At 47.1% G+C, this 15,900-nt stretch overlaps 1 protein-coding gene across 2 annotated transcripts; it reads right to left on the bottom strand.

Moving 5' to 3' along the window:
* Window positions 1-6,725: 6,725 nt before the first annotated feature.
* On the bottom strand, window positions 6,726-14,431 carry LOC134869188 (solute carrier family 26 member 9-like). 2 transcript variants are annotated; one of them, XM_063890658.1, is made up of 20 exons: window positions 14,288-14,431; window positions 14,063-14,202; window positions 13,840-13,950; window positions 13,569-13,744; window positions 12,724-12,888; window positions 12,492-12,644; window positions 11,963-12,045; window positions 11,727-11,874; window positions 11,508-11,621; window positions 11,206-11,283; window positions 11,030-11,125; window positions 10,839-10,945; window positions 10,574-10,643; window positions 10,409-10,501; window positions 10,192-10,326; window positions 8,176-8,385; window positions 7,947-8,001; window positions 7,597-7,733; window positions 7,280-7,339; window positions 6,726-7,203 (listed from the first exon to the last, which is right to left on the bottom strand). In XM_063890658.1, the coding sequence occupies exons 1-20, from the start codon at window positions 14,410-14,412 to the stop codon at window positions 7,186-7,188; spliced, it is 2,274 nt and encodes a 757-aa protein (XP_063746728.1). In that variant the 5' UTR covers window positions 14,413-14,431; the 3' UTR covers window positions 6,726-7,185. The 2 variants fall into 2 exon arrangements, with proteins under 2 accessions (XP_063746728.1, XP_063746719.1); XM_063890649.1 differs by having other exon boundaries at window positions 10,839-11,125.
* Window positions 14,432-15,900: the final 1,469 nt, after the last annotated feature.

Genomic DNA, 15,900 nt, shown 5'->3' with positions numbered 1-15,900 from the left:
CATGCCTCATCTTATCAGGGGTTACCACTAGTTACGAGCGACATAAAGCAGCCTATTACACCCATGCTTTACTCACCCCTGCCTATGAAAACAGAGGCGCTCTGGCAGAACGATCGAGGGATGGATGGAAGAGGTCGACAGCGACCCCTTGACGATCGCCATGGCAACCAGGGCAGAACGGTCAACCAAAGCAACCCTGACACCTCCATCACCAACGACCTTGCCAGGTATCTCGCACGGAGCCAGTTGGTGACCTCAGGGCTAACCAATTTCGATGACAAACCAGAGAATTTCTGGGGATGGAAGTCCACCTTTTACGGCGCCACCACAGGTCTGGGCCTGTCTGCAGGAGAAGAGCTTGATCTCCTCATCAAATGGCTTGGCAAGGAGTCCTCAGAACAGGCAAGAAGGCTCAAAGCAGTCAACATCAGGCACCCCCAGGTCGGATTGATGATGGCTTGGCAGAGGCTGGAAGAGTACTATGGCTCACCAGAGGCAATTGAAAGGGCTCTGTTTGATAAACTGGAAGACTTTCCGAAGGTGACGTACAAAGACCCTCACAAGCTCCGCGACCTGGGCGATCTGCTCCTAGAACTCGAAGCTGCGAAGATGGACGGCTACTTACCTGGCCTGTCTTACCTAGACACCTCCAGAGGAGTGGCTCCCATCGTCGACAAGCTTCCATTCAATCTCCAGGATAAATGGGCTTCATTTGGGTCCAAATACAAGGAAAAGAACAATGTGGCTTTCCCCCCCTTTACTGTGTTTGCTGACTTCATCCGCAGGGAAGCCAGAGTTAAAACAGATCCCAGCTTCAACCTCCCACCTTCCCGCACAGCAACCGAAAAGAAAGAGAGGTTAGACAGACATACGAAGACAGCCATATCAGTACACAAGACGCAAGTGTCCCCCACAGAGAAACCTGTAAACATCGACCCTGGGAACCACTGCCCCATCCATGACAAAGCCCACCCACTGAGGAAATGTAGAGGCTTCAGGGAGAAGACCCTAGAAGAGCGCAAGCAGTTCCTAAAAGACAATCACATATGTTTCCAGTGCTGCTCCTCCACAGCCCACCTAGCTAGGGACTGCGTCACAGAGGTAGACTGCAAGGAATGCGGCAGCAACCGCCACACCTCAGCACTCCACCCAGGACTAGCTCCCTGGAAGTCCAAGTCGTCTCCCCCCGCTTCAGAGAACGGGGAGGAGGGAGAACAAGCGGACAACCAGGAAGTCACCACCAAGTGCACGGAAGTATGCGGAGATGGAATGAGTCTCAGGGCATGTTCCAAGATCTGCCTCGTCAATGTCTTCCCCGAAGGACGAAGGGAGGAGTCTAGAAGGATGTACGCTATCTTGGACGAGCAAAGCAACCGTTCCTTGGCGACGTCGGAGTTCTTCAGCATCTTCAACGTGGCGTGTAGTCCATCGCCATACACACTCAGGACATGTTCAGGACTCAAGGAGACAGCTGGGAGAAAGGCCCGTGGTTATGTTGTGGAGTCAGCCAACGAGAAGGTCAGTTTCCCTCTCCCCACACTCCTCGAATGCAACCAAATCCCAAACAACCGTTCGGAGATCCCAACCCCCAATGCTGCTCGACACCACGGACACCTGAGACGGATCGCAGATGAGATCCCACCTCTGGTTCCAGATGCACACATACTCCTGTTGCTCGGTAGAGACATTCTGAGAGTACACAAAGTAAGAAGCCAAATAAACGGTCCACATGACGCCCCATTCGCCCAAAAGCTGGACCTTGGATGGGTCGTTGTCGGCGACGTGTGCCTCAGGGGAGCGCACAAGCCGCCCCATGTCGGAACATTCAAAACCTCCATTCTGGAAAGTGGACGGCCCAGTTTCCTCAGCCGATGCAACAGCAAAATCCAGGTGAAAGAGACGTTCGCCCACAACTACCCAGCGTTGGACACCACAGACAGCACACAGACACTCGATGGAGAAAACCTGGGTCAGTCAGTCTTCCTTCACACAGCCAATGACAACAAGCGCGCTCCTTCAATGGATGACCTGAGGTTCCTGCAGATCATGGACGACGAGTATCGACAAGACAAGTCCAAAAGTTGGGTTGCACCTCTTCCTTTCCAGTCCCCACGAAAACGACTGCCCAACAACAGGGAGTACGCCAAAAGCCGTCTCAACTCTCTCCGCCGCACTCTAAGCAAGCAGCCACAGATGAAAGCCCACTACCTAGAGTTTGTCGGGAAGATGCTTACCAACAAGCATGCAGAGATCGCTCCACCTTTACAGGAAGGCCAAGAGTGTTGGTATCTCCCATCATTTGGAGTATATCACCCAAAGAAGCCAGGACAGATCCGTGTGGTGTTTGACTCCAGCGCACCTTACAAAGGAGTCTCTCTCAACGACGTACTCCTCACAGGCCCTGATCTCAACAATACCCTCTTAGGGGTGCTCATGAGATTCCGGAAGGAACCCGTTGCCATCACTGCCGACATTCAGCACATGTTTCACTGCTTCATAGTGCGTGAAGACCACAGGGACTTCCTCCGCTTCCTGTGGTTCCACAACAACGAACCGGACAGTGACATTGTGGATTACAGAATGTGCGTCCATGTCTTCGGCAACAGCCCATCCCCCGCCGTCGCCATTTACGGCCTGAGGAGAGCAGCCAAGGAAGAAGAAAAGAACTTCGGCAGCGACGCAAGAAGGTTCATCGAACGAGAGTTCTACGTAGACGACGCACTAAAGTCCTTCCCTACCGAAGCAGAGGCCATCAGTGTCCTCAGACGTGCTCGAATGATGCTTGCAGAGTCCAACCTCAGGCTGCATAAAATAGCCTCCAATAGACCTGCTGTGCTAGAAGCATTCCCTCCAGAAGATCGTGCCAAGGATATCAAGGATCTCAACCTCCTCACCGATGACCTCCCTCTACAACGCAGCCTCGGAGTGTCCTGGAACATTGCTTCGGACACTTTCACATTCCAGGCCATGGACGACAACAAACCATTCACCCGTAGAGGAGTGTTGTCTACGGTAAACAGCCTGTATGACCCCCTCGGCTTCTTAGCCCCTGTCACAATACAAGGCAGGCTGCTCCTCAGAGACCTCACCAAGCAAGCCGAGGACTGGGACTCACCCCTCCCCGGAAACAGGGAAGCTGAGTGGACCAGGTGGAGAGACTCATTAAAAGACCTACAGGTGCTCCAGATACCCCGCACCTACACATCTTTCTCTCCCTCTAGTACTCTCCTCAAGGAGCTTTGTGTCTTCGCGGACGCCTCTACTACGGCCATCGCAGCAGTTGCTTATCTGAGAGCCACCACTAAAGAGGGACAGACTGAGGTCGGTTTCGTCTTTGGAAAAGCCAAGCTGGCGCCTCAACCAGACCTCTCTATCCCTAGACTGGAATTGTGCGCAGCAGTGCTTGCAGTCGAGATTGCAGAGTTGATCGTGGAAGAGATGGACCTGGAGGTCGACCGTATCACATACTACTCAGACAGCAAGGTAGTCCTTGGGTACATTCACAATCAAGAAAGGCGGTTCTTCGTCTACGTGAACAACAGAGTTCAACGGATACGACAGACCACATCCCCAGACCAATGGAGGCATGTGCCTACCGACCACAACCCAGCTGACCACGGGTCTAGGTCTATCCCAGCGGCCTTATTAAGCAGCACAACATGGCTCTCCGGACCAGCCTTTCTTCGGAATCCATCTCCCCATCCTCTCCAACCCCGAGAGGCATTCAACCTCGTTAACCCCGCTTCCGACTCTGACCTACGCCCCGAGATTGCTGTGAACCTCACCGTAGTCTCTCAACACCTAACAGACCCCACACGCTTTGAGCGTTTCTCAAAGTGGACCTCTCTTACCACCACAGTTGCACGCTTGATCCATATTGCCCATTCCTTCACCCTGCCTGCACAGAAGGGCAGCTGCAGAGGATGGCACATCTGTCCAAGGGGCCCCTCAGAGGAGGAGATGGACAGAGCCAGGATCTTCGTGATGAAGAGTGTCCAGCATGAGCTTTATGCAGAAGAGCTAAAGAGCATAGCCTCCGAACAAAGTCTCCCCCCTCGTAGCAGTCTGTTGAAGCTACACCCTATCATCGACAGCAATGGGCTTCTCAGAGTCGGAGGCCGCATAACTCAGTCTAAGCTAGCAACAGAAGAAACAAATCCCATCATCATCCCGGGCCGCCATCACCTCGCAAACCTGCTTGTGCGTCATCACCATGAGGCTGTGAAGCATCAAGGGAGACACTTTACAGAGGGTGCTGTCAGAGCAGCCGGACTCTGGGTGGTTGGAGCTAAAAGATGCATCAGCAGCATTCTCTTCAAGTGCGTCACCTGCAAGAAGCTTCGTGGGAAGACAGAACACCAGCAAATGGCAGATCTGCCGGCCGAGCGTCTACAAGTAGCCCCTCCATTCACCTATGTCGGTGTGGATGTCTTCGGACCATGGGAGGTTACTTCACGTCGAACCAGAGGAGGACACGCCAACAGCAAAAGATGGGCTGTCATGTTCTCATGTATGTGCACAAGGGCCGTGCACATCGAAGTAATAGAAGCTATGAGTGCCAGCAGTTGCATTAATGCCCTGAGAAGATTCTTCGCCATCAGAGGCCCAGCAAAGCAAATACGCTCAGACCGAGGCACCAACTTCATCGGTGCCTGCCGAGAACTCGAGATGGATAAACCAAGCTCCAGCTCAGAGACCATGGAGAAATATCTTCAGGAGCACAACTGCTCCTGGGTATTCAACCCACCCCACTCATCTCACATGGGGGGCGCATGGGAGCGCATGATTGGCATCGCCCGTCGCATCCTCGACTGCATGCTTCTTCAATGTGGGTCATCGCGTCTCACACACGAAGTCCTGACTACCCTTATGGCTGAGATAACTGCGGTGATGAATGCAAGACCCCTCGTCCCAGTGTCTTCAGACCCGGAGTCTCCTCTCATCCTTACTCCAGCTATGCTCTTGACCCAGAAGACCTGCACTGCCCCTCCTCCCCCAGGTCACTTTGGGGAAGGAGACCTCTTCAAGGAAGAATGGAAACAGGTTCAGAGTCTAGCGGACACCTTTTGGAACAGGTGGCGACGAGAGTATCTCCACACGCTTCAAAGCCGTCGCAAGTGGCAGGAAAAGAAGCCCAACCTCCAAGTAGGAGACATCGTCCTGATGAAGGACAATCAAGCCAAGAGAAACCAGTGGCCTATGGCTATTGTCATGGAGACTCTTCCAAGCCAGGACGGGGTCGTGAGGAAAGTGGACATCAGAGTCGTCAAGGAAGGCACCCAGAGAGTCTTCTCCCGTCCCGTGACCGAAGTGGTCCTCCTCCTTTCTCCACAAGACTAGTACTTTTGGTTTTATCTGGGCTCGTTAGAGACCCCAGGGGGGGGAGTGTTCTGGACCCTATTCTTTTTTAAGCTGTGGCTTTTATTTTATCGAGTCGCATTTATTTGTTAGTACTTCCGGTCAAACCGGAAGTGGCTATTCAGGAAGTGATTCCAATGCCTACTTAGCTACCTTAACACTAAAAATCATATCTTCCACCATCCTCGTCTTGCTAGCTGTATAATCGCAATGTTTGTAAGTACTGCAGCTTGTTAGGTCCTTAGCTACGCATCAACAGCATTGTTTTGGTTATTGGATGGTCGATTTGTACCACTTTATATGGCACTAGCTATGTTTTCCCTATCTGTTTATTGTCTGTGGAGTGATACAGCAAAGCTCCAACCTTTGTGCACTTAGTTATTGCAATATGTTATATTGTGTATTTGTATTTTTAGTGCATCCAGTTTCGTAACTGATATATATATTTACATTTGTGTTTCAGTTTCACTCTTTGAATTTGAGTAAACATTCATAATCGGCACCCTGCTTCATGGAGTTATTCATTAACAATTAGTTTAGCTGAACTGGATAGTGGGATTGCTGCTCAGATCCACCCAGACCAGTACAGTTATTATTGTTATTGTTATTATTATTCTTGTTATTATTATTGTTATTGTTATTATTGTTGTTGTTATTATTATTCATGCATTATCGTGCAAACATCACTGATGTATCTGGGTCACAGTTCTTACTGCTCTGTATCCGGGGAGAGGAGGAAGTGCTAAACATCTCCTGAAGCATGAACATGAAGCTGAAGACTACAACTCCCATGATGCCACGCTGCACAACCGCAATAAAAGCTTTACAGCTGTAGTTTCGCCCCCCCTCCCTCTCCCATGGTGGCTGAAAACTACACATTGTGCTTCTGTCAGAGTTTTCAAAGTGCTGACTCCGTGTTTCCAGTTTGTATTCTGGGGGTTGTCCTCCGCGCGGATGCAGCTGGCTCGCAGCTGGCTCTCTGTTAATTGCAGCAGGTTGGGTTTGACTGCAGTCAGCAGCTTCTCTACACGGATGTTGTGAGGAGTGGGCTCCCCTCATTATCTGCCCTCTTGTGTTCGGGGTTTGTTGTGCTGGTGTGTAGCCCCCCCTCTCAGTGGAGTCCGGTACTGATCACTGTGCTACAGTGGAGGTTTACCAGCTGATCAAAATAACCGGTGATTTAAGGACTTCAGATCATTTATGGACTTTTATCTCAGATTTCTTTATTATCAACACTTTTTTTCTCAAGTTTTGACCTTTAATCAGAATTCAGTTTTCTGACTTTTTGTCATATTTCTACTTATTTCTCACAATTAGATCTATTTTCAGATTTTGACTTTCTCAGGTCATACATTTGTTTGCTGGGGATTAACATGTCCTCTTCTGTTACTGTGAACCATTTCTCAAAGAAAAACACACCATCCTTTCCTGCTCTGAGGTAACATTGCACGACTGCCACACACACACACACACACACTTATTGTGCCACTTCTCACAACAGAAACCAGAATCCGACGGATCAGTTGAACGGATTCAGTTCTCGTCTGCCTACAGCAGGGAAATTGAACCGGGTTCAGGAGTCAGTAGAGGTAAGACCTTGCTGATCCAGGTGGATTCGAGCCTGGCGGTAAACTTGCATATAACGTCTGATGGTTCAATTAGTAGGTCTGATTAATAACAAGAAATCCAATTAGGCTCACTGACGCCACAGTTTACTGTTTTAATTAGAGGATTGATATTCTATACAGAGTATTTCGGCAACAATACACTTTGTCTTCATCACAGTGACATTAAAGACATCTGTTGGCGAGTGTCTTCCGCTCCTCTTCAGTGCTCAAACATCTCCTGTAAAGGTAAATACTATTAGATATAGAGGAAAGCTTTCATGGTGAATTCTTTCAGCTTGTATTTTAGTGCCTACCTGCTCCAGATCCTTCTCCTCATTAAAGTTGGAGGAGAGTTCCTGTTTGGTTTTCTCTGCCTGCAGCAAACACAGAGCATCTTCATATTTAAAGTCAGACAGAAGACGATGCATTTCCTGTACTTCCTTCAGGCACACAGCTCTAATATGCAGCGTGACCTTGGAGTCATTCTGTTTGCTGTGGCTCTTAATGTGTCACAAAGTCCTGTGTGATGTCTCTGTTAACCCTTCGTTGAATCAGAGAATGAACGCTGTGCTAAAACAGGAATTTGGTGCTTCTGAGTCTCTGTTTCACTGACATTAGAACATGTTTTTACCTCCGGGGAGACCCTCCTCTCTGCCGCGCTCTGCTGAGCAAACACAACGGCGTCGTGGACGGAGAGGAAGAGATTACTGTGGGAGATATTCCCGTCATCGAACGCCCCTGCGTTCTCCAGCTCCTCGTACACCTGAGCTGCAAGACAACAGATTCAAACAAAGGATTTCATCTCAGGTGGTATTTAAAAAAACTGAGTATCACCACCGAGTATCTCTCTAGGAAGCCAGCACGTTGTATGATAAGAGTTCATTTAATCTCAGTGTCCTTCAGACATTAACACTTGACTGATTAAAGCTCGGTTTCCTTGCAAACAACTGTGAAATGCTCCTGAGTAAATGTAGGATTTACCTTGGACGTTAGCCAGGTACAGCTTAATGCCCAGCGTCGAGTAGCTGGAGTTCATCTGTGAGGGGAACAAAGAATATCCAGGGTTTCCGTACACTAACACCCAAATATTATATCATAAAAAAGTGCAATACAGGTTGAATATGGATAATAATAATGAACGAAACCTAACATTTAACTCATTATAGCATAGATAATAATAATAATTACAAAATAGCAATCCATTTCTAACCTTTATGAGGGTTTTGATGCCCGTCAGGTCCATGAAGCACACTCCTGCCAGGTCCAGGATCAGGGTGTGGAAGGGGGTGGGCTGCAGCTCCAGGGTGGGGCGGGGTGGCTCTGGCTCCCCGACGCTACCGACTCCAGAGTGGAAGTTCACGTAGCTAGTGGGGGGCTCGCTCGCATCAAAGTCATTCTGCAGCTCCATCTGAGAGATGGTCTGCGTTCAGAGGAGAGAGGTCAGAGGAGAGAGGTCAGAGAGAGGGAGGTAAGAGGAGAGAGGTCAGAGGAGAGAGGAAGGTCAGAGGAGAGAGGTCAGAGGAGAGAAGTCAGAGAGAGGGAGGTAAAAGGAGAAAGGTCAGAGGAGAGAGGAAGGTCAGAGGAGAGAGGAAGGTCAGAGGAGAGAGGTCAGAGAGAGGAGGTCAGAGGAGAGAGGTCAGAGAGAGGGAGGGAGTCAGAGGAGAGGAGGTCAAGAGAGGAGAGGTCAGAAGGAGAGGAGGTCAGAGGAGAGAGGTCAGAGGAGAGAGTCAAGGAGAGAGGGAGGTCAGAGGAGAGAGGTCAGAGGAGAGAGGTCAGAGAGAGGAGGTCAGAGGAGAGAGGGTCAGAGAGAGAGGTCAGAGAGAGAGGTCAGAGGAGAGTGGGAGGTCAGAGGAGAGCGGTCAGAGGAGAGGGAGGTCAGAGGAGAGAGTCAGAGATGAGGTCAGAGAGAGGGAGTCAGAGGAGAGAGGTCAGAGAGAGGGGAGGTCAGAGGAGAGAGGTCAGAGAGAGAGAGGGGTCAAGAGAGAGGGAGGTCAGGAGGAGGAGGTCAGGAGAGGAGGTCAGAGGAAGGGAGGTCAGAGAGAGAGGTCAGAGAGAGGAGGGTCAGAGGAGAGAGGTCAGAGGGGAAGGGTCAAGGAGAGAGGGAGTCAGAGGAGAGAGGTCAGAGAGAGAGGTCAGAGAGAGGGAGGTCAGAGAGAGAGAGGTCAGAGAGAGGGAGGTCAGAGGAGAGAGGTCAGAGGAGAGAGGGAGGTCAGAGAGAGGTCAGAAAGAGGGAGGTCAGAGGAGGGAGGTCAGAGGAGAGAGGTCAGAGAGAGGGAGGTCAGAGGAGAGAGGTCAGAGAGAGGGAGGTCAGAGGAGAGAGGTCAGAAAGAGGGAGGTCAGAGGAGGGAGGTCAGAGGAGAGAGGTCAGAGGAGAGAGGGAGGTCAGAGGAGAGAGGTCAGAGAGAGGGAGGTCAGAGGAGAGAGGGAGGTCAGAGGAGAGAGGGAGGTTCAAAATGTAATTGTAGGTTTTATCCACTCTTTGTTTATTTGATTTTATTTTATTTTATTTGTAAATTATTATTTAAATTGTGTTTATATTTAAATGATATCTCATTTTTTCATTCATTATTTTTATATTATTATTTATTGTGTTGTATTTATTTATGTTTTAATTTGATTTATTTCTTTCATTATTTTGTATTCATTCATATTTATCTCAGAATTCAGATTTCAGATTTTTTGTGACATATTTGGACTATTTCCAAGAATCCTGATTTAACTTTATTTCTCAGAATTCGATTTTTTGATCAGATTTTGAATTTCTTCGTCTGAGGAAGAAATCTGAATCAGTTTTTGGGGGATTCTGACTTTCTCAGGAGTTTCTCTCAGAATTATAAATATTATAAATATATCTTTTTTAATTAGCAATATTATTGGCATTTGTTTATTTGATTTTCATTTTGAATTGTGTTTTCTAGATTTTGTTTAATTACCCTAACCCTTCTTTTTTGATTCCTTATTTTAATATTATATTTATATTCTTTTATTGATGCATGTTATCATTTGATATATTTCTTTCATTTTCTTGTATTTATTAATTGTGTCTGAATTATTATTGTATTTATTTCTTTGCCTTTTTTACCTTCTTCATAATAATCATGTGCAGATAATGCATGAATGTTTTAACCTCTGGACTATGTGTTCAGTTTGTCTGCTGTCTATGAAAAGTGCATTACAAATAAAAACACTTAGTATTATTTGACTTATTATATAACCTTGACCCCACCTGAGACTTCATGGTAACCAGGGAGCTGGGCTTCCTCTTCCTCGCCTCCTTCCTCTCCTCATTCACTTTCCCTTTCTCCTCTTTCTCCAGGAACTTCCTCCTGGCCAGGATCAGTTTTCCAGGATCCAGTCCTGTCTTGAAAGACAAAATAAACATCAACAAAACACCACATAATTCTGACGGACTGAAAGGTGGAGGTCAGGTTTTTTCGCCGTACCTTTTTGACGACTCTCTGACGGAACATTTCAGCGTTTGCAAAGTAGAGCGGGGAGCAATAATTCAATATTTTCACGCCTGTTACTGAAATGACCTGTGGGGTTAATGCAAACATATTAGAAGCATTTCCTCAAACATGATATGCAGCAACATCACATATTCATACCTTGCTGTACACCTTAGGGTTTTTGTAGATGTCTGTATCCATAATCTGGGCCACTGCAGAACCATTACGACTGGGAGGAACAGTGTAGAATAAGGAAAGCATTAATACACACTTCTGCATTTCATTTTAAAAATATGGTGATCAGGTGCAAATGTGCTGAAACGGAGAGATGCACTGCTGCTTCAGAAACGACGCAGATATAGAAACACAAATGTGACAAAACACCTGCAGATGGAGAAACATCTTCAGGATAGAGTTTACTCACAACTGTGTCTTGAAAATGACCACCAGGATGGAGAAGCCCACCCCGACAGCCACTCCGTACGGCAGGCTGAGGAAGAAGGTGGCCAGGAACGACACGACCCACACACACTGCAGGACAAAGAATAGTAAACTTAGCAGAAAACTTGGGAAAGCTGATTGTGCTGCAAGGTTACCTCTGAGGCGCTCACTCACACAGTCCAGTTTGCTCTTCTTCCACAGGTAGTACGGATCAGAGAGCTGCAGCAGCGTGTTCTTCAGGTTCACTGCAATCAAAGCCCCGAGCACCGACTGGGAAACCAAGATGACACCCGTCAGAATGCATGCATTAATCTTTATCTTTCAGTCCTTTTGCTCCTCTGTGCGCGTACCTTTGGAAGAGGCTTCAGGAAGGCTCCCAGGGCGAGCATGGTCACCATTACCACCAGCATCACACACAGACTGGCAAACTGGGAGAGGAGAGACACAGGAGCAGAGGTTAGCAGTCAGTTACAGTCAGTTCAACTACAATCATAAGAAACCCTAGTTTCGCAGTCACCAGGCTTCAACAGTCATTTTTAACGCTTGAAATATGCATTGTTCTGCACGACAAACACTAAGTTGGAATAAGGTCACAGAGTCTGTCACTAAGCACATAAACTTTACACATATTTATAGTTATTATAATTAATACCTGCGATGTCCCCCCTGCACCGTCCACAGCCAGCGTCACAGACAGAGCGCAGCAGATCACATGGATCTTAAAGAAGGAGCCCAGGAAGTTACTGCAGCCCAGAGCCAGCATCTCCTGCTCAACCACACGCACGATGTTTTAAGAAAGGGTCTAAAGACAGGTGCTGCATCCATGACGTTTGATTTCATTTCATTAGTAATGGATGTGCAGTCTTCCCACCTGGTTGGGGTCCACGTCGTATCCGTGCTTTGCAGCCAGAGTGCGTCCCATGGCGAGGTTGATGACGTACCCGACCACAGCGAGGGAGAACGCCGTGCCCAGCATCTCCTCCCACTGACCCACTGTGGGCAGGATGGGCGCCGGGAACCTGCAGAGTGAAGGAAAACAGGAGTTGTGTAAGTCATTAAATAAAAGATGCATCCAGTGATTCTTTAATGTGATGATGGATGCTTCACCCCAGAGGAATTTCTCCCACTATGTCCATGTGGTATTTCTCAGGAAGATGCAGAGGGCCCGAGATGGCCGTGGCCACCACCACCTACAGCGGGACCATGGATCAGAAATCAGAAATCAACAGAGGACGCAGATAAATCAGTAGACTAACGGATTAAATACAGAGGCAAGAGCATGCTGATAACATCGAATACACATCCCTGTTACTCAGACTTTGATCTACTTTTGTCTAGCTTCACAATACAGAAGTGCCAATTTCTGTCTTTTAGAAAAACATTTTATTGAAAATTAAAACTCTGAGAAGAAAAATGTCAAAAATCAGAATTCTGAGAAAAAATGACAAATCAAAAATAAATTCTGATAAATGATTCTAAGTCTGAGGGAAAAAGTCATAATCTGAGTAAAAACTCTAAAACAGAGAAAAATAAAGCAAAATTCTGAGAAAAAAATGAAATCTGAAAAAAAAATCTAAATCTAAGAAGAAAGTCAGGAATTTGAAATCTGAGAAAGAGTCAAATCCAAATGACTCACAATAATGATCTCCATGGGGATGGGGAAGGGCAGCTTGTGGCGGTAGCGAGCGCTCAGCTCCTTCACCGCCATCAGCACGACGCTGCTGACCAACGCAAACACCAGCGAGGCCACGTTGGTGTCAGGAAGACCCCGGAAAATATCCACCAGAGTCTGCAGGGAAGAAGTCCCATAAACGTTCTACCAGAGTGATTCGATGTTGTTTCAGCACAAGATGCTATGAGTCACTCACATAAACGACGGCCAGCGGGCCGCTGTACGGCGGCACTTTGATGCCGAAGATGTACTTGAGCACTGAGATGAGGATCTGCAGGCCTGCAGCCGTCATGAAGCCTCGGATGAAGGACTCGGACAGATAGATGGCGACAAACCCAAACTGCACGAAGCCCAGGCCGATCTGCACAGAGAAGCATTTCATCAAAGGGAATGCAATTTTATTTACCTCATTTTTTAGAATTCAGATTTCTGACTGTTTTCTCACATTTCTTTTTTTTCTAGGAATTGTTTTTAATATATTTGGACTTTTTTCATTTTTCTCAGGATTATTATTACTTTTTTTAATTCCCTTTTTTTCTCAGATTTAGACTTCTTTCAGATTTAGACTTCTTTCTGAGTTTGACTTCTTTCTGAGTTTGACTTCTTTCTGAGTTTGACTTCTTTCTGAGTTTGACTTCTTCCTGAGTTTGACTTTGTTCATTTTTTCTTCGTCATCTGAGAGAAAAAATGCCCCAAAAGCACTTCTGTGTTATGAAGACAGAAAAAACCTCCAGATTTTTTCTAACTAAGAGAGTGAAGCAGATGTTAAAATCTTCCTTTAGTAGAGCACAGGGGGCAGCAGTAGCTCAGTCTGTAGGGGCTTGGGGACTGAAGGGTCGCCGGTAAGAGTGTGTACCGGTAGCTGGAGCCTCTTCATGTGTGTGTGTTTAGTTCCTAACCATGTGTGCTGTGTGTATACAATAACAGAGTGGAAATCTGGAATCCCCCCTGGTGATTAACAAAGGCTCATCCTCTTATCTTGTCCCTTTTTTTATTTCCCATTTAAAGAACCTTCGGTGCAGTGAAGCCTAGTCTCAGTACCTGTATGATGGCAGTCAGGCAGGCCAGGGTTCCAGATATCCCCAGACGGACTTCATTCATCTGCTCCGTGTCCACCACTGTCGCGTTCAGAGTCTCATTGAAGTGACTGAAGTCTGACTCTGGAGCTAGATGCAGACACACCATGCCCACCATGATGCTGAGCACCGCAAACGTACCTGCACAGGAAGTCAAGGCGTCACGGCTGACCTGCAGCTTCATCACTGTCAGGGGTTTAAAACAAGTCTGCAGATAATACATCTCTGTGATTTACCGGGGACCATCTGGTGAGCCGTGCCCATGAAAAAGTACGGGATGAGGGGGAAGAAAGAGGAGTAGAGGCCGTTGACGGGAGGGAGGTTAGCCAGGAGGGCGAACGCCATGCCTGCAGGGAACAGAAACCTTTAGATAACCGTCATAAAAGTCAGGATATTATCAAACGATATAGAGTGGAGACACAGTGCTGAATAAAGGTGTTACTGAGAGGATTTCCTGACCCTGCGGGACCTGGATGGTGCCGGCGCTGACCCCGCTGACCACATCACAGAGCAGGCTCTCCCGCACTTTGTATCTGGGGAGCCAGCTGAGCACAGGCAGGAGTCTGAGCAGCAGAGCCTGCAGCCTGAGCACCGAGCATCTGCAGGAACACACACCTGGAGTTCACTCTGAGTCCCAGCAGCAACACGAGGCCGAGCACAGAGACTGTGATCGTGTTTCTGTACCTGAACAGCTTCTTCACCTTCTCTCCGATGGGGAACTGTCGGCCCTTCTTGTCAAACTCTCGGTCAAAGTCTGGGAGGTTAAAGGCCGGCCTGTCAATCACATAACGAGGGCGGTCCCCGTGCATGGCTGCAGCGAATCAAAATACAGGACTCTTTAAAGTAGATATGCTACATACTGATATACACCTGAACATCAGCAGGAGAGGACTCTTTAAAATAGAGACACTACATACTGATATACACCTGAACATCAGCAGGAGAGGACTCTTTAAAGTAGAGACTCTACATACTGATATACACCTGAACATCAGCAGGAGAGGACTCTTTAAAGTAGAGACTCTACATACTGATATACACCTGAACATCAGCAGGAAAGGACTCTTTAAAGTAGAGACACTACATACTGATATACACCTGAACATCAGCAGGAGAGGACTCTTTAAAGTAGAGACTCTACATACTGATATACACCTGAACATCAGCAGGAGAGGACTCTTTAAAGTAGAGACTCTACATACTGATATACACCTGAACATCAGCAGGAGAGGACTCTTTAAAGTAGAGACTCTACATACTGATATACACCTGAACATCAGCAGGAGAGGACTCTTTAAAGTAGAGACGCTACATACCGATATACACCTGAACATCAGCAGGAGAGGACTCTTTAAAGTAGAGACTCTACATACTGATATACACCTGAACATCAGCAGGAGAGGACTCTTTAAAGTAGAGACACTACATACTGATATACACCTGAACATCAGCAGGAGAGGACTCTTTAAAGTAGAGACTCTACATACTGATATACACCTGAACATCAGCAGGAGAGGACTCTTTAAAGTAGAGACGCTACATACCGATATACACCTGAACATCAGCAGGAGAGGACTCTTTAAAGTAGAGACTCTACATACTGATATACACCTGAACATCAGCAGGAGAGGACTCTTTAAAGTAGAGACTCTACATACTGATATACACCTGAACATCAGCAGGAGAGGACTCTTTAAAGTAGAGACTCTACATACTGATATACACCTGAACATCAGCAGGAGAGGACTCTTTAAAGTAGAGACGCTACATACCGATATACACCTGAACATCAGCAGGAGAGGACTCTTTAAAGTAGAGACTCTACATACTGATATACACCTGAACATCAGCAGGAGAGGACTCTTTAAAGTAGAGACACTACATACTGATATACACCTGAACATCAGCAGGAGAGGACTCTTTAAAGTAGAGACTCTACATACTGATATACACCTGAACATCAGCAGGAGAGGACTCTTTAAAGTAGAGACGCTACATACCGATATACACCTGAACATCAGCAGGAGAGGACTCTTTAAAGTAGAGACTCTACATACTGATATACACCTGAACATCAGCAGGAGAGGACTCTTTAAAGATCTCTAGGACTGAACTCCATTAAGGCACTTCAAGAGCGTTCCCTTTAATCTGACCTTGGAGGATCAACAGGAAAAGGGCACTGCTTTAATATTTGCTCAACAAGCACACAACATCTGAGTCAGAAACTATCTATGAAATATAAATATAAAAACACTTTTAATGGAAAAAGTGAAAGAACTGTTTACCCTTGAATAAAA

Source organism: Eleginops maclovinus, chromosome 1, assembly GCF_036324505.1.
Source record: "Eleginops maclovinus isolate JMC-PN-2008 ecotype Puerto Natales chromosome 1, JC_Emac_rtc_rv5, whole genome shotgun sequence".
In the NCBI taxonomy this organism is placed as follows: domain Eukaryota; kingdom Metazoa; phylum Chordata; class Actinopteri; order Perciformes; family Eleginopidae; genus Eleginops; species Eleginops maclovinus.
This window is presented reverse-complemented; position numbering and strand designations above follow the sequence as displayed.